The 19073-nt window shown below is 38.4% G+C and overlaps 1 protein-coding gene across 1 annotated transcript; it reads right to left on the bottom strand.

Annotated features, from left to right (window-relative positions):
- Window positions 1-3611: 3611 nt before the first annotated feature.
- Window positions 3612-11888, bottom strand: LOC140757585 (uncharacterized). The gene is made up of 4 exons (XM_073093369.1): window positions 11818-11888; window positions 7812-8033; window positions 6101-6230; window positions 3612-5049 (listed from the first exon to the last, which is right to left on the bottom strand). Exons 1-4 carry the CDS (start codon window positions 11884-11886, stop codon window positions 4931-4933), a joined length of 540 nt encoding a protein of 179 aa, XP_072949470.1. The 5' UTR covers window positions 11887-11888; the 3' UTR covers window positions 3612-4930.
- Between the last annotated feature and the right edge of the window lie 7185 nt (window positions 11889-19073).

Here is a 19073-nt window from a genome sequence, read left to right as displayed (position 1 = left end):
TATTTATCTGTATACCTAATTTGTGATACTATTATATATTGGGAAGCTATAAACTCAGGAAAACACAGCGAACACATTATAATTCTTTAATCCTTGACAACCAACTCGACATCTGTCATAAAACATTTCTTCATATATCACAATCTCTCTTTCTCTATTTTGGCCTCCCTCTACAAAAACTCATTTTCCTACAAAAACTCATTTTCCGAACCGGAATCTGCATCGACAAACTCATTATCTGTATCCGAACCTTCCTCCCCACTAACATTTTGCACCGGAGCTTCCTGAGCTGTCGGACAATATTCTTGTGACTCTACTCTACCGGTCACGCAGTGTCCCGAGACACTAATATCATCAGAATTATCAGATTCCTCGGAAGATGAGTTCCCTTTATATGCTAATAACTGATCAGCATGCTTTCTAACATACATATTTAAATCATCAATATACACATTGAACATACGTGAGCCTAGACATTTTTTAATAATACCCATTTTCCAAGTATGTTTAGTACCATTAAGGAAATAATATTTTACCAACACTTTATCTCCTACTACAAAATTTACATTTCTATTACCATTAAATTGGTTACATTGGTTCGTTTGAGCTTTCAAAACATTATTCTTGGCTGCAGCGGGTGAAGATGGTGAAGTGGCTACTGATGTTGGACACAATAAATCTAAACGACAACGCAATGGACGACCTATCATTAATTGTGCCGGTGAAAATCCAGTAGTCAAATGAGTAGAATTTCTATAATCAAATAAAAATTTATTTAATATCTTTAATAAAACTTTCTGGGTTGCGTTACTGCCCATCATCGCTTTTAGACCATTTTTAACGGTTTTTACGCTATTTTCCGCTTGCCCATTTGACATAGCATGATAAGGAGCTCCCGTTAAATGTCGGATTCCATTTACACGACAGAAAGTTTCAAATTCATTTGAGGTGAAATTTGAAGCATTGTCAGTTACCAACGTGCGCACTAAACCGAATCTACTGAACATTTCGCATAATTTGCTAATTATCGTATCACTGTCTGTTTTTTGCATTGTAAAACATTCTACCCATTTAGAAAAACTATCTACAGCAACTAAAAATTGTTTGCCACTTAGTGTGAACATATCCAAATGCACACGTTCCCAAGCGCGCTCTGGATACGGCCAGGGTGAAAGCGGAGCTTTTGGTGGATTATTTCGTAACGTATTACATATACTGCAAGAACCAATTTTTTCTTCTATATGCCTATCTATATTTGGCCACCACATTCGTGCTCTAGCTTCACACTTTGTTTTTACCACACCAAAGTGTGAACTATGTAATTCCTCTAATAGCCTTTCACGAAAACACGAAGGAATTACAATTTTGTGACCCCGTAAAATACATCCGTCCTCAATTGCGAGATCGAGACGACACAGAAAGTAGGGACGCAGTGCCATGTTAGATACTTTAATAGGCCAACCCTTCTTAATAAATCCTACAACTTGTTGCAAAATTTCATCCCGAGCCGTTTCTAATCTGATATCGCCAGAAGTTATGGGTAACACAGATTCACCAATGAAATTCAAATATAACGAACGATCTATTTCTTCTACTTCATTCCTAAATTGAGTATTAACTGATCTAGACAGGAAATCGGCTACATTATTATCGCTCTTTACATATTCAATATTAAAATTATATGCGGATAAAAACAAAGCATATCTTTGCAATCTGTTTGCCGCTAAAACCGGAACGCCCTTCTTATTTCCAAAAATTGACAACAACGGCTTGTGATCAGTACGTAATGTGAAAGGAACTGTTCGACCGTACAAATAATGATTGAATTTTTTTATAGCGAATATGATAGAAGTAGCTTCTTTCTGTATTTGCGCGTAGTTCAACTCCGCCTTAGATAACGAACGAGAAGCGTAAGCCACCACTCGCTCAGTGCCGTCCGATTGTCGCTGCGCGAGCACGGCGCCCAGCCCGGCCGGGCCCGCGTCGCACGTTACATACGTGGGATACTCCGGATTATAGTGGGCTAACACACGATCCGACGCAAGTTCTCGCTTGATACATTCGAATGAATCTTGCTCACTTTTATCCCATCCTCGTCGCCAATTATTATATATTGGGAAGCTATAAACTCAGGAAAACACAGCGAACACATTATAATTCTTTAATCCTTGACAACCAACTCGACATCTGTCATAAAACATTTCTTCATATATCACAGATACATATTAGAAAGTAGGGGTTATTCGCATATTGTCAAGGTTATGAATTAGTACAAAAAAATAAAAATAGGTGACGGCAATCAAATCACGCACATCCAATAACACTAGATCTAGAATAGTTTTTCCCACCAGATGGCGCGCGAATCGCTCAAAAGCGATCGAAAGCGTGTAACTTTCTACAAGATTTTCTTGTAAAGAGAAATAAAATGTATCATACAAGGAATATAAGAACGTTTTTATAAAAACAAGTAAAATATGGCACATTTTGTCCAATATCTAAAATAGGTTATTCAATAATAAAAGCGTGTTAATAATAAAAGTTGTCTAACACTTAATTATAAGAACAAAAAACCGTCTGCTTAATAATATACATACAATTTGAACGAATTTCACTTCTAATAGCTTAGATGAGTAAAATACATAGATAAATAAATCCTAATAAAAAAGTGTAACCAGCTTTGAGAATTGAAATTGTTGCGTAAATAGCGTGTTGTCAGGTCTCCGTGCTAAAATGTCCCTGATGTTTAAAAAACTTATTTATTTATTACGTAAAGTACGTAGCATTAGTTATTTGTACGTACATTTTCTCTTAAAATGTTTTTTGTAAAGAATTAAAAAAATAACTGACTTTACGTGACATCTAATTTCAAGGCGTTGAAGTATCTTTCTGTTTTACTTATCAAAGTCTAATAGTTAAATCACAGTATAAGTATCTATACATTATTATATCTTCATACAAACGCATATAACGCAAGTTATGCCTACGCGCCTCGATTTCGGTATGCACTCGGTATGCGAACAGGCGCGAATGTGCCGCAGTGATGAGCGGTCGGTGTGAAGGTTTTAAGGCAGTGTTTTTTTTATTTAAACAATTATATAGCGTTTGTACTAGCAGGGACCATCCTAATTATTTTCTTTTTTAAAAGATTGGTATTTCGATTTTTTACCGAGCAAAATACTTGAATTCATAAATAACAAATGGATAAGACAAAGGGAAATGACATACAAATGATAATTTAGCAAAAGTTATCCTCGTTGAACATGAACAAAATAAAATTATATTTTTCATACCTCCTAATTTACAAGTTATTTATTATAACTTATTAATTTACTTATTATTTTCCACTAAAACAAAATGACAGTCAACCTATCGCCTACTAAGGAGCGGCTATGTAAAGGCTAAAATATAGTATTTACAATAACAAAAAGTAGAAGAAAGTCAGACGTAATTAAAATACTGTGGGCGCGCAGCCCTAACGCGATCTCTCACCTAGCGCTGTAGGTATATAATTCAAGGACAGGTCGAGTTACAATACTGTATAGATCCGTATACTGTGTTTAAATGTTTATCTGTCAAGCCGCTTAGGCTGTAGGGCATGCCAAAGAATAACACATACATACATTCGAATAACATTACCCTCGGCAGTCGGGTAAAATAAGTGATTCGTGCGACACAAAAGAATTTCATTATTGTCAAAAAATTGTCGCACACTAATATTTCAAATTATTTTTATTTTTATTACAAATTAGGTAATTTTTATTACAATTAATATTAGATAGGTATAGTTTGCGCCAAACTGCTAGTCCGCTTTGAAGTTGTTACGAGCATGTAGTCATACATTTTGTTATGGCGACGCGATTCATTTCTATATTCAGAGCGGACTAGTAGTTTTACGCGGACTATAAGTGAATTGATAATTATATTTATCCGTATATAAATTACATCGAGCCAATTTTTTTGCAAGGTATATTACTAAAATATTGTTACAAAAAATTTATTAATATGTTATATATTAATAACATGTACAAATTAATTCAAATTATATTATGTATTATTGATATATAAAATGTGTAACACGTGTTATAATTAAATGTTGTGAAAAAAATAACAAGATCCTTATTTAACAGAACTAATAATAACAGTAAGAACTATCATGATACTATGTAGAATTCATTTATTTAGAACTTTTAGAATCCTGTGGTTGGACCCGGCGGCACCACCGCCACACCTATTTCTGCCTAATGCTAAGCGCTGTTGTGTTCTGTACCCTTACCACGAGTTTTCAAAATATCCCACAATTTTACGTTACGTTTACTCAATCAATTATTCTGTTCCGTTTGCTTTAGTAGACTGAGTAAATGTAACAATAAGTAAGTGCTCAAGTCTTTTTCTCTGCCTCCGTGTTTGCAAAAAAGAGAGACAAAACATTAAGCGCCATTTTGTCAATTTAGACATTTAAATTTACGTTACTGACACTATAGTTCTGATACAATCCGCTAGGGGCGCTGATTGGAATTTGTATGGGTAATACGTAAACAAATACCAAAAAACTCATATTTGTCAAAACGTAAAAACTCATGATAAGGGTACTGGTTTGAAGGGTGTGGTAAGGGAGACATACTTTTCAGAGGCGTTCCAGGGTAGTCCTCAGGGGTAGCGGCTCGCCTGTGGCCGACTTCAAGTAGGAATCTAATCGTATTTGGAGTTAAAGATATCCATGGGTGGCAGTAGCCACCTAACATCAGGTTGACTGCATGCTATTTTTAATATAATATAGGAGTGGCACACGAGCTTACAGTCCACCTGATGGTAAGTTGCTGCCCCTAGACATCTGTGATCAACCCCAGAGAGTCTTAATTTAACCAATCCTAGTGTGGCGCTGTGGAATTTAGATTTTGACTGTCTCTAAAGTTCTGCAAATGTATCCTCATCAGTCTTCTATAAGCAGTTGAACGTCTGATGTTATGTCGTTTGAGTTACCATTATTCTTGGTGTCAGACATGGCATTGTAAACCCTTATTGCCACGAATAAACCATAAATACTGGCAACTGAAATGAGAAAAATAAAAATTATAATAATATGAATGGCGTTAGACATAGTATATCTTATATATAAAATGCTCGTGTCACAATGTTAGTTACAGTACCTCCGAAACGGCTTTACCGATTTTCACCAAATTTTATATGCATATTCAGTAGGTCTAAGAATCGGCTACTGTCTATTTTTTATACCCCTAAGTGATAAGGTTTGTTCACCCTTAACATTTTTTATTTATATGGCAACACAACGCTTGCCGGGTCAGCTAGTTGTTTATACAAATTATACGAGTAAATAAAAGTCTCCCGTTGTCTTGTCTGAATGATTGCGATTACTCAAATGCAAAACTATTAGATGCATATTAGAAATTAATTATCCCTTGCTTGATCTTACTTGATCTTAATCTGATCTTAATCTTGAAGGTAATAGAACCCTTTGTGGTTCGACTCCGGCGGCACTACCGCCACACCTATTTCTACCTAATAATAGCAGTGTTAGGCGCTGCTGTGTTCCGGTTTGAAGGGTGTGGTAAGGGAAACAGACTTTTCCGAGGCGTTCCAGCTTAGTCCTTAAGGGTAGCGGCGCATCTGTGGCCGACCTCAGATAGGAATATCTAATCCTATCTGTGGTTGATTACAGATGTCCCTGGGCGGCAGTAGCCACTTACCATCAGGTGGACTGCATGCTCGTCTACTACTCTTATATTATAAAAAGAAAAAAAAAACGTGCTTTAAACGGTGAAGGAAAATATCGTAAGGAAACCTGCATATCTGAGAAATCTTAAAAAATAAGTTTTCATATGTGTGTGAAGTCTACCAATTCGCACTTGGACTATGGCCTAATCCTTCTCATTCTGAGAGGAGACCCGTGCCCAGCAGTGGGACATGGTGGGTTTATGATGAAACTCAATACGTATTGAACGGGTTTGTAGTGAATATTGGCAACATACTATACATTCAAGTAAGTATACATACTCATATTCGCCTATACTCGGCGAATATATAAATGTCGCACGAAAGTTTTACTTCCATTGCGTGTGCGTCAAATTCAAGTAACTCTTACCAAAAACTAGCAGCGTGTTAGCAGCTATATACCAATAGGTCCGTAACAGTGCAAATAATGTAATGAGTAGAAAAAATATGATTGCTTGCAGACCGTAGCAGATGTAGATGATGATGTAACCAGGTTTGTCCTGGAAGGAAAATATATTTTTTATTAAAAAAACCGCCTGCTTAATATAGTTTTTTAGCTCCCACAATTTAGACGGATCCAATGACACCTCAAAACAGTCAAGTCAGCAAGCATGACAAAGAATGAGACATACCTAAATACATGAATAGGTACATATCCTCGGAAAAAATACCCTCCACACTCGGTTTGTATTCTTGACAGCATAGGGTATATCTATTTGCACCATACGCTGTCAAGAATAGAAACATGAATTAATGGCAAATAACCCATTTTGTAAACCGCAATAAATATATTTTGGATTTTGATTTTTTTATGGCAATATTATGTATATTCTGGGTAATTTTCCTTTCCCCTAAAATTCCTATTTGGTTTGGATGACAAAAAATAATTAGCTTAGTGACATAGTGAATTTATTGAAGGTGGTAGAACCCTTTGTTTGCCTCCGGATACACTACCGTAACACCTTTTTTTTATAATATAAGAGTAGCAAACGAGCATGCAGTCCACCTGATGGTAAGTGGCTACTGCCGCCCATGGACATCTGTAATCAACCTCAGATAGGATTAGATATTCCTACCCGAGGTCGGCCGCAGATGCGCCGCTACCCCTGAGGACTAAGCTGGAACGCCTCGGAAAAGTCTGTCTCCCTTACCACACCCTTCAAACCGGAACAAAGCAGCGCCTAACACTGCTGTTATTAGGTAGAAATAGGTGTGGCGGTGGTGCTGCTGGCAGTTGAACCACAAAGGGTTCTACACCTATTTTTGCCTAATAACAGCAGTGTTAAGCGCTGCTGTGTTCCGCTTTGTAGGGTGTGACAAGACATACATCCGAATCGTTCCAACTTAGTCCTCAGGGGTGCTCAGTGCCTCAGGGGGGAACGCTTCTGTGGCCAACCACAGGTAGGAATTTAATCTTGTCTGGGGTTGATTATAGATATCAATGGGCGGCAGTAGTTACGTAGTAACTATTTATTAATCTGTGGCGGCAGCCACTTGTCAGCAGATGGATTTATGCTCGTTTAATACTTCAATTTTGTCAAAAAAATCACATGACAAATATAGCAAGAATAATTTAATCCTTATAAGCAACACTATGAGATAGTGGTATAATATAGAGGGTGTATTTTTTTTTCAAAATGAACTAGTTCGATTCCCGGCTAGCGAAAAAGATATTTTAAAAAAGTAATGATGCAGTTTTAGTTTTAATCAAAATCGGGCTCGTAACTCCTTTCAGCAATTTTCGCTAATCCTTATAGTTTGGGATTTGGCCCTGAAGGCCCGTTAGAAAAATTCACCCTGTATATCTAAAAATGAATGATTGTCTGTATGTCCTTTATAGAATCGTAAAATAGATGCATTTATTCATGTGATGATCCATCGCAAAGTTGTTAGTTGTGCATAAACCCACGACGGTTTCTGAGTTGGTACGACCGATTTTCGACAGATGGCGCCACTGACATGAAGGTACATATTTTCAGATATATGTCATGTTATATTTTTTTAAACGCGGACGAAACCACGAGCATTACTAGTTTTTAATGTAAATTATTTTTTAAGTACTTAAGTTACTTATTACTTACGTATTTTAATCCATACATCAGTGCGACAGAGGCCACTAATCCAAGAATACAGATAACCCCGCCAATGCTACTAGTGGTATCGACTATGACAACGTCATGGCTTCCAAAGTGTGCCGTTAAAATGGTGCATAGTCTTGTGTCTCCAGGTGGCCCACAAGTATCAGGGTTCTTCGTTTCCACCAAAACAAATATTGATAAACATAATAGAAGGGTGTTCGCAATCTGAAACAAATAATTTATTTGTTGTTATAGCGGCCATCGTTACACATTCTCTGTAAGAAAGTTAGGTTTCTATCTATTACGATTCAAGAGATAGAGCCCTGTGACAGATGGACAGGCAGCGGAGGATTAGTAATAGGGTTTTTATTCTTTGGGTACGGAACCCTAAAATGATGAAACTAGCTACGTACTTTAAAAAATAAATTGATTATACGGAGATTAAACGCAGATCAGCATAGGTATACAAGGGATGTATAACTAGGCATAAATATTATGATAGGTTACAAATACATACAATTGAATACATTAAATACATTAATAACAGTGAAGATATTGTTTAAACTGTATAAAATTAATAAAATAATGTTTCAGAATTCAAAAATTTTAATTTCAAAAATAATAATAAGAGGCCGTTCAAATATTATGTAAGCAGATTTATTACAACTATTTACCCCCATCCCCCTTGTCAACAAAAGTAAGCCAAGCTCTTACCCCCTTGCCTACGTAAACATTTTCCAATTAATTCATTGTTTTTTTAAATATTATAATTATAAATAATTTATATTATTTTAAAAATGCCTAAAAGTATGCATTATTTGCGGGTATCCCCGAAGATGCGTATCGTTTTCAAGCAAAGACAATGTGAGAGTTGCTATTCGTGTTAACAAGTAAATACGAGTACCTACCGATGACGTAATCATCACCTAGTTTCCTCTACCCCCCATGTCATCCAAAATAAGCAAAGCAGAGACCCTCCGAATAGTGCTCAAGATATTAAGGATTTTTCTCCTGTTTAAAAATTAAACTAATTACAAGATTTAATTAAAGCAGTTGAATATTAATATATGTATTTATACCTTTTTTTCCCGAGGGGGAACCTTCAAAAGGTACCCAACGACGTGGGAGCGACGCCGGGATATGTGGGATTTTTACCGCACTAAAACCCCCCCCGATGGCCATCCTCAACGCTTGTTGGAGAACTCAGGGATCTCCGACGAAACACAACCGGAGCCCTCCAAGCGCTATGCCCCGATCGGGCTCTACCCTGGGGGAGCAGTTTTCGCTTCTCCCACAACATGTAGTGTTTACGACGGTATGCGACCACACATACCGCCGTCCTTCCCGGGGTCGCTTGCTGGACGGTTCGAGCTCCCACTCTTGCCGCCCGCAACACCGGAAGCCCTCTTTTAGTCGCCTCCTACGACAGGCAGGGGATACCGTAGCCCTAATCTAGTCCCGGAACTAAAGAGACAATACGTAGATACCTATAATTCATTTTGAAACTGGTAGAACCCTTTCTGGTTCGACTCCGGCGGCACCATCGCCTCACCTATCTCTGCCTCATAACAGCAGTGCCGTGTTCTAGTTTTAAATAAGGGAAGAGAGTAAGGGAGATATACTCGTACTTTTCCGAGGCGTTCTAGCTTAGACCTCAGGGGTAGCGGCACATTTGTGGCCGACCTTATGTAGGAATATCTAGTCCTATCTGGGGTTGATTAGTAGCAAACAATATATGTATTTAAACTCATGTTAGTTATATTAAAAGAAACATATTATAAGATATTATATATAGTGGCATTAGTACATATTATAAGAATCTATTTGCTTTAGTATATTACAGGTAGGAATATACTCGATCGTAATACTACAAGGATATTACAAGGAATATGTCAAAATATTCCCAATATGTTATAGAATATTTTCCTTCTACGCAAAAAGCTAACACATCGATTATGGGACCCAAAATAGACAAATAAATTGTATTTGCGTTCTCTTTTACGTACTAAATTTTGGTTTGAAATACCACATTTCAAAGCTGAGTCATAGTGATTAAATAGGTATTACACATGTCGGAGAAGGACGGCTCTCATCGACATCATTGAAATAATCTATGGGTTATGTGGGCGTTGTCATAGGGTAGATGCAGGCACAAACACAGTAATCTAACCGTATTTATTGTTCTTAACTGTTATAACTTCGGATTTATAAAATAACTATACTATACTACTACTATTACTTTATAAAAAAAAGGCTTGAGCAGCAGGTTCAAGGTAGTGATCACACGCTTCAAAGCACAACAAAATAATAATCCACCTCGATGGCAAACATCAGTTCTTATCAATGTTTCCCCACCGCGCGGTTACATACCTCGACTCCGCTAGAGACCTCTTAAAAGCCTCTGCTCTGATTCGACATCTAATACGATAACAATACATCATCATCATCATCATCAACCCATTACTGTCCCACTGCTGGGCACGGGTCTCCTCTCATGATGAGAAAGATTAGGCCATAGTCCACCGCGCTGGCCAAGTGCGTATTGGTGAACTTCATATACCTTTAAGATTTTTTTTTATAAATCTCTCAGGTATGCAGTATTTCCTCACGATGTTTTCTTCACCGTTTAAGCAAGTGATAATTAATTTCTAATACGCAAATATTTTTTTGAAAAATCAGATTTGGATTTGAGCTTCGGACCCCTCGCTCGAGAGGCCGAGTTTCTTAACCACTAGGCTATCACTGCTGTTAATATAACAATACAATGACTGTTAATTATAATCTAAATCAATAATCCTTTCGATTGATCAAGTATCAATAACATTACTAAAATACTAAAGTAACAGTAAGTCTAGCTATATTAAATAACTTCTATGTTATATTCGACTCTTCCTTCGACATACATATGATTGGTTATTTTTTTATTATATATAATGACTACTTCGTCTAGAGAATTTGATAAATTAATCACTTTATTTATTTATACTTTATTGAAGCATGATGTGGTACAAAAGACGGGTTTAATACTAAAATCATTAACTACAAGCCAACCTTTGGGGCTGTGCAGAAAATAATATATTTCTATCCACTTTTAATCACTTTCTCCGGATATCCTTACTAGTCCTTACTAATATTATAAATCCGAAAGTAACTCTGTCTGGTTGTCTCTTCACGCCCAAACCACTGAACCGATTTTAATGAAATTTTGTACATAGATAGTCTAAAACCCGTGAAAGGACATAGGATAGTTTTTATCCCGGAAATCCCACGGGAACTAGGGATGGCGATCTAAGATCAATTAATCGGAGAATCGATCTTTTCTACCAAAAAATCGATTAATTTAATCGATATTAGTATGGATTGAATTTTCAGTTTTATGTATGTTAGTATGTTATATTATTTTCTTTAAACGCGGGCGAAGCCGCGGGCAAAAACTTGTTATCAATAAAATCTGGTTAAAGGTAATCAAAGTGATAAATACAATGCGACTAGCTTCTCCTCCTACTCCTTACCCGCATGGCGTGATCACGATCTCATAGCTGATGTAATAGTACTTGTTCCTCACGGGACAAGGTGTGGGTCTCGTAACATCATGATTACAGAGGTGATTTGACATGCTTGCGCGGGGGACGCAAGGGCCACTGCACTCCCTGAATACACGATTAGCTCTACTCCAATCGCTTATTTCAAAAAGGTAGCCATGCAAACGGGATGTTTGCCAGTTGGCGGGACAGCCTCCCGGGTCATAGGTTAATAGTAGGTACTACACAGATTTGGGTCCACAACTAAGAGGCTGGCGGCCAACGGAGCGACGGCCACGGTGGTGCTAGGGTTGTAAACACTTAAAGGTGTAGTAGAAAAGCCACGGTTCTCCAAGATTTAGCTCTGCTTCTTGCGCGGAAGACAGCCATTGTTTCTGTTTTAGTGGAAAAATCCATAACCCGTTATCGGTGTCACGACACCTACCTTTTAAAAGTAATCCTTCTAAATAAAAGAAGTAGGTACTTACCAAAGTCACGATGGCCAGTACACCACATTCTGTTTTGTATTTATCTTCAGCGCCCCATTTGAAACACATCCTGTAATGAGGGAGAATAAATCTATAATAACTATGAAAATGTAGGTACCACAAATATATGTATAGTGACCATAGTCCCGCATTGGGCGGGACAGTCCTGCTTTCTGGTTATCTATACCTCAGCGAAGGTAAATATGTCCGCTTTGGTATATATGTATATCATACATCTTCCAAATTTAAGTATATGTGTATATTGGAATGTAGTATACATCTTTTAAGGCATATATGCTTTAGGAGTTGGTTTTGATTGGTTGGTTTAGTTGGTTGGTTGAAATAGATTTCTCTCTAATAACAGCTGAGTTTAGCGATGTTGTGTTCTGGCTTGAATTGAGTGGTACGTGAGACATACTAATACGAGGCGTTCGTGCTTAAACCTCTGGTGGCCTGTATACCTGTGTCGATTACATATGTCTACGGGCGGCAGGAGCCCTTAACCATCAGATGGTTTTATGCTAGTTCGCAAAATTTATACTAAAAATATATAAAAAAGCATATACAGATCTGTGGCTATATGCCTACTCTAAACAAATATTAAGACCTGAATGTCATATAACACGCAAAGTAAACTCAATTATTTTTTTGTAAAGACTAGTAGACTAGTAACATGCCTAGATTAATGCTTGGTTTTCTTGGTAATAGGCAAATAAATAAATTCGTCTATTTTTTCCGAAATTCCACAAGCGTCCCGCTGCGAAAAAATAAATGGTCACGTTAGATATAGATAAAAGTACACCGAATAATAGTAATTAAGAAGGAAAACCACGTTTTAAACCATTAAACTGGGTGTAGCTAAATGTTAGAAGTACTATAAAGTACATTACTTATTTTTAAAATTTGTAATATGAATGCAGTGTTATTCTTAAAAGTAATTGCTTTACTGTTTCAAAACGTGATCTGGGGTTCAAATATATGTATGTGTGCGTATGAGCTAGGTACCACGGTTTCACCCATGTTTAAAAGGCTAAAAACACAAAAGATTTCATGTTTTTTTTTTGTGCATAACCTCTTTTACGAGTAAAGTTGCCTATTAGTGCATTTTACTGCGGTTCATAACTATTCTCTCATAGATAATTGCCAATAGAATGATTGTAATATCAAGCACCCCACGCTTTTAACTCTGATTTTAATTATTATTTTAAGTATAATTACTTTTTTTTTAATAATGCAGGAGGTGCGGCAGAGGCGGCCGAATCTGTGAAGCGGCGCAAATATGCAGCCTTGGGGGATAGCTACATATTTGTGCCGTTTGCGGTAGAGACTCTGGGTCCGTGGGGGCCAGAAGCACGACGGTTCTTCAAAGAAATGTCGTCGCGTCTGGTTGACGTTCTGGAGACCCAAGAGCTGGTGCGTACTTTGGCCAAAGATTAAGTTTGGCCATACAACGCGGCAACGCAGCCAGCATTCTTGGGACTCTACCGGGAGGCAGTGATTTGGACTCATTGTTTTATATTTAATTATTTAAGTTTTAATATTTCTTTTTTTGTTTAAACTATATTTTTTGTGTATATTGTATATAGATTTTAAGTTTGTAAATAGATAGATATATTATGTATAATTGTTACTTAATTAAAGTGTGTAATAAAGTAAATAATAATAAAATTAATTTTTAATAATTAGAATTATTATTTTAATAACTTAAATTCTATTATAATTTTATTTTGAGCCGATGCGTTATGATTGATTGATTTATTTTTTAGTTTTTAGTTCGATTAGCAATAAAAGCGTGTTTTTTTAGTTTTTTGTTTAATTTTGTTGTAACTACATTATAAATAATTTCATATGGATTTAGTGAGAAATTGTTATTTTGACATTACAATGAGATACTTTATCTTGATTTATTTGTAACATTCATAGATATATTATCCTTTAGTATAATATATCTATGGTAACATTATAAAAATGTTTATCACTTACTCGTATTTCAGCTGATACGTCGTGAGGAATTGTATTACACTCGTTTGCTAGGTCAATGTATTGGAATCATGACAAATCCGCCAACGGGGAATCCCCTATTATTGTCTATTAAGTAAAAAACAGTGATAGCCTATGGGATTCGGCCTCTTATTCCAGGGGGCCAGAGGTTAAAATCCCAGGCACGCACCTCTGATTTTTCAAATTTATGTGCGTATTAGAAATTAATTATCACTTGCTTAAACGTTGAAGGAAAACATTGTGATGAAACCTGCCTACCTAAGAATTCTTTAAAAAAAACGTTTTCAAAAGTGTGAAAGTAAATGTGAAGTATACCAATACGCACTTGGCCAGCGCGGTGGACTATGCCCTAATCCTTCTGAGAGGAGACCTGTGTCTAGCAGTGAGACAGTAATGGAAGGATGAGAAGTATATTGGACTAATGGAACGCTATAAGTAGTATTAACACTATAAGGGATGAAAGGGACCAATGGAAATAAGCTATAGTACCAAAACAGCTTTGGTGGTTGTACAGTGCAATCGAAAAATAAAATAAATCTACCATCCTAAAGATCTTCAGAATATTAATTGAGATACTTATTACTTAAGTGTTATATTTGTTCAAACATATACATAAATTAATATTAAATACTAAGTATTCCATCTTGTTATTCCTTAACACGTTTAAAAATAAATACAACTTACTTCTTCGCGATCCAGTTACTGATTTATAGAAATAACTCAAATTAACTATTAGTTTAAACCTAGAAGAACTTTTCTTTAATCAATTTAATTTAATCAGTTTTTTCAAACATAAACTAAGTTTAGTTTTCTCTGTCTAAACTCGACTAACACAAACTTGGCACGGTGAACTAGCAACTGCAAAGTTAAAACTTTAGTCTAAAGTTAATGTTTTGAACTTTGAGTACAGAGACTGTTATTCACTTTCATTGTTCACTGTTCACTAACAATGTTGATTTAGACTTCAAAAGAATGAACTGTTAATAGTTATTTCAGTGTAAGTTATGATGTGATAGAATGTGTACACTTAAGAATGGATAAGTGTTAGGACGCTGACACATGTGCGATTTAATGTCGACGACTTTCACCGATCGCCGATTATCGCCTGTCGTCAGTGGCCAACGCTGCATTTGTTGACTGCCGCCACCAGTACCCTTACCAGGAGTTTTTACGATTCGACAAATATTACTGTTTTGGTACTTGTTTACGTATTTGCCCATACAAATTCCAATCAGCGCCCCTAGCGGATTGTGTCAGAACTAGGAAATCGTATGGGCCAATACGTAAACAAATACCAAAACAGTCATATTTGTCGTAACGTAAAAACTCCTGGTAAGGGTACAGTTTCCAGTAACTGTTGTTTTCAGCTACAGTCGAGACTATCATCGGTCGTCGCTCAGTCGCTGGCGAAAGAGGGCGGAAGTCGCGACAGCCGACGATAGTCGTCGGTATTAATATCAGTAGTCGTCCACCTATTACTAAGCCACAACTGGATACGAATCTCCTTTCAGAGAGGGACTTAGCATATAGTTCATATTCTTATATTAGCTTAAAGTCGCTCATTAGTTACCATCCAACTACGACACTCCTACGCATTTTTTTGTTAAGTTGGATATAGACTGTTGCACAAGTGGGGCAAGCCTCGGGACTCCCCATCAGCGTACAGACCCATCTGCCTGTTGGATGAGGCGGGCAAGCTATTCGAGAGGATCATATCTTCTCGAATTAGCCAACACTTAGCGTGTCATGGCCCGGACCTCTCCGAAAACCAGTTCGGCTTTCGGCAGCAGCGTTCGACGGTGGACGCCATCCTCCGAGTCCGAACGCTCTCAGAGCAGGCCATATCCCAGGGTAGAGTAGTCTTGGCAGTAAGCCTTGACATTGTCAATGCTTTTAACTCTCTACCCTGGAGAGCGATCTTGGAGGGTCTGTCCGTTCATCAAGTGCCGTCTTATTTAATTGCGGTTTTGAAGGCCTACTTGTCGGACAGGGGTATCCGCTTCCCAGGTCGCTATGGGAGCGTTCGCGGGAGGAACGTCGTGCGCGGGGTGCCGCAAGGTTCGGTACTGGGCCCACTACTGTGGAATATCGCATATGACGCGGTCTTGAGAACGGTGCTCCCGGATGGAGTGAGCATCGTCTGCTACGCCGATGACACCCTTGTTCTAACCGAAGGGGTGTCTTATACGAGAGCGGTTCGGCTAGCAGAGATCGGGGTGGCACGCGTCATAGCGAAGATCCGCAGGTTGGGCCTACAGATAGCGTCCTAGAAGACTGAGGCGATTTGGCTTCACGGATTTGGATTCACGGCCGCAGGCCGATAATCGAGTCAGCTGAAACCTCAGTGCGCGTTGGTGAAACGGACATCCGGATAGGCAGGTATATGAAGTACCTTGGCCTAACACTGGATGGCCGTTGGTGCTTCGACGAGCACTTCGACCGTCTCGTCCCCCGGATTCATAAGATAGCGTGTGCTATGCACAGACTGCTGCCGAATCTCGGGGGACCAAGGGAAGAAGTCCGCCGCCTCTACGCGGGTGTGATACGCTCGGTTGCGCTCTACGGCGCGCCGGTATGGTCGGACAGATTGTCTGCCAGCCGGCGTCGTGCGCGGAAACTGAATTCCGCGCAACGTATGATCGGAATCAGAGTCGCCCGTGGTTATCGTACCATATCGTATGAGGCGGCGACAGTCCTGGGGCGGTGCCCGCCCCTGGACATTCTGGCGGATATGGACGCATGGATCTTCCATAAGATTCGCGTCCTCCGTCAGAGGGCTGAACCCTTCAGCGAAGAGACGGTCGTAGCGCTTGAAGGAGTGCCAGATGGCGCGCTCTGAGGTGCTGGCGCGATCGACTTCAGGAGCCTCGAAACATACGCCAAAGGGTGGTTGACGCTATCTTGCCGAACTTTCGAGCCTGGCTCAGAAGTAGGGGTCGAGTAACCTACCGCCTAACTCAGATACTCACCGGACATGGCTGTTTCGGTGAGTATCTGAATAGAATAGGGAGGGAAGAGACGGCCCAATGTCATCATTGTGGGCATGACGAGGATTCCGCACAGCATACGCTGCAGTACTGCCCCGCGTGGGACTCGCAGCGGCGGACCCTCGTCGAAAAAGTGGGACCGAATCTCTCTCCATCGGCCATCGTTGGGGCGATGGTTCAGCGCAGCGAAGCCTGGGATGGCATGATCACCTTCTGCGACATAGTCATGTCCGCGAAGGAAGACGCCGAGCGAGTAAGGGAGCGCGCTGAACCCGGTCGAAGAAGGAGTCGCCGCAGGCGTAGGTAACGCCCACCGGGAGGGTTTTAGTGCGGTAAAAGTCCCACATAACCCCGTATCGCTCCCACGGCACCGGGTACCTTTTGAAAGTTTCCCCCTCGAGAAAAAAAGAAAAGAGAGGATTATTCTCGACGACGACGGCGCAGCGGTCATCACACCGATCTGATATGTAGAAGATCCAGATTCAATTCCGGCAGTAATTTTAATTATCAATTTCTTTTACGGGTCTATGTTTAAGTGTTTGAGAAGGCATCTACGACACCGAGCTTATTCTCATTATTTTATCTTCATGTTCCTGTCTGTTCCTATATCTTATTTTTGTATTATAGATAATGTTATTATACATTTTGAATAATTATTTCTATTCCTAATCCCGATTATATTACTACTTTAGTATAACATAACATAAATTTAATCAAATAGTGATTATAATAGATATAACCACAGACCTAAAATTATGTTAAAATATTGATTTAGCCATATCTTGTGTAAAGTAAAAATGGTAACTGTGACTCTACATTTAAGCTTAACACAGAGATGCACAACTTAAAGTTGTAGCATCTATATAAAGATTATTACCATTAAATATTAAAGTCAAAAATATTCTTAATAAATAAAGAAATCATTTAAATTTCGGTAGGTACTAAATATAAAAAAAAATCAGTAAAATATATTCACGACTTCAGTCCGTCTCTGCTTTTAAATAAGGACTTCATAATGTCACCACATTTACGTGGAATTCGATAGCGTATTTATTTACACTACTTATAATTTATGAGTGGCTCAAGCTGTTATGCCAGCGGTTAAGGGCACACTCATGCAATATTTCACCACGCCGTCCCGTTAGGCTGCATTCACTCGGAACGTTTTTTGTCGCACCCAATTTAAAGCGACCAATCAGCGTTTTAAGCGTTTTAACCTTCGATCACTAATAAGAACTTTTAACACAATAATAGCAGTGATAGCCTAGTGGCTAAGAAACTCAGCCTCTCGATCGAGGGGTCCGAGTTTAAAATTCCAGGCACGCACCTCTGATTTTTTAAAGTTATGTGCGTATTAGAAATTAATTATCACTTGCTAAACGACGAAGGAAAGCATCGTGAGGAAACCTGCATACCTGAGAGATTTATAAAAGAAAAAAACTCAAAGGTATGTGAAGTTTACCAATACGCACTTGGCCTGCGCGGTGGACTATGGCCTAATCCTTCTCATTATGAGAGGAGACCTGTGCCCAGCAGTGGGACAATGATGGGTTGATGATGATGAAACGCAATTAACTGCCGTGTTCAATAAAATGTACGGTGTCGTATAAACGAGTCCGTGATTTAAAACGGCACTACAAATGTTTTTCTTTTAATATTTAAAGTTGAAAGCTAGTATGCAGGCCATCTGATGGTAAGTAGCTCCTGCCGTCTCTATTAGACATATGTATTTAACTAAAAAAAAGGTTAGATTCTTAAATGTCACAGATGTTTTGCTACTCCCGATGACTAAATTTAAAAAAATGACAATTTTTAATTATCAGGCCGACGCCTGCGAATTATTTAATAGCTAAGTAACTGACACAAAACATCCTATCCAAGAAACTAAGTAATTAAGTATGTGACGATGACAAATGATATAACGATTATTATCATATAATTATCATATTTCACATGTAATACACTTGATGGTAAGTGGCTATTGTCGCTCATAGATATCTGTAATCAATCCTACATGAGATTACAGCTCTTCTTGAGGTTGGCCACAGATGCTATGGCACAGATGCTAAGAACGAAAATGGAACGCTTCCGATAAGTACGTGTCCCTTAGAACACCCTTAAAGCAGAACAGAGCAGAGTCATCTAGCAGAGTTTGTATAACAGTGGTCGCTATAACAACAATTACTAAAAATAAAAAGCTTGAAAATAAATTGTTGTTTATTAATAAAAGAAGGTTTTGTATTTAAACTGATTTTCGGATTTCTCTAA

Source organism: Epargyreus clarus, unplaced genomic scaffold (genome assembly GCF_041222505.1).
Source record: "Epargyreus clarus isolate Ecla_fem2 unplaced genomic scaffold, WU_Ecla_fem_2.2 ptg000001l, whole genome shotgun sequence".
In the NCBI taxonomy this organism is placed as follows: Eukaryota; Metazoa; Arthropoda; class Insecta; order Lepidoptera; family Hesperiidae; genus Epargyreus; species Epargyreus clarus.
The sequence above is the reverse complement of the archived record's forward strand: the minus strand, read 5'-3'. Positions and strand labels throughout refer to the sequence as shown.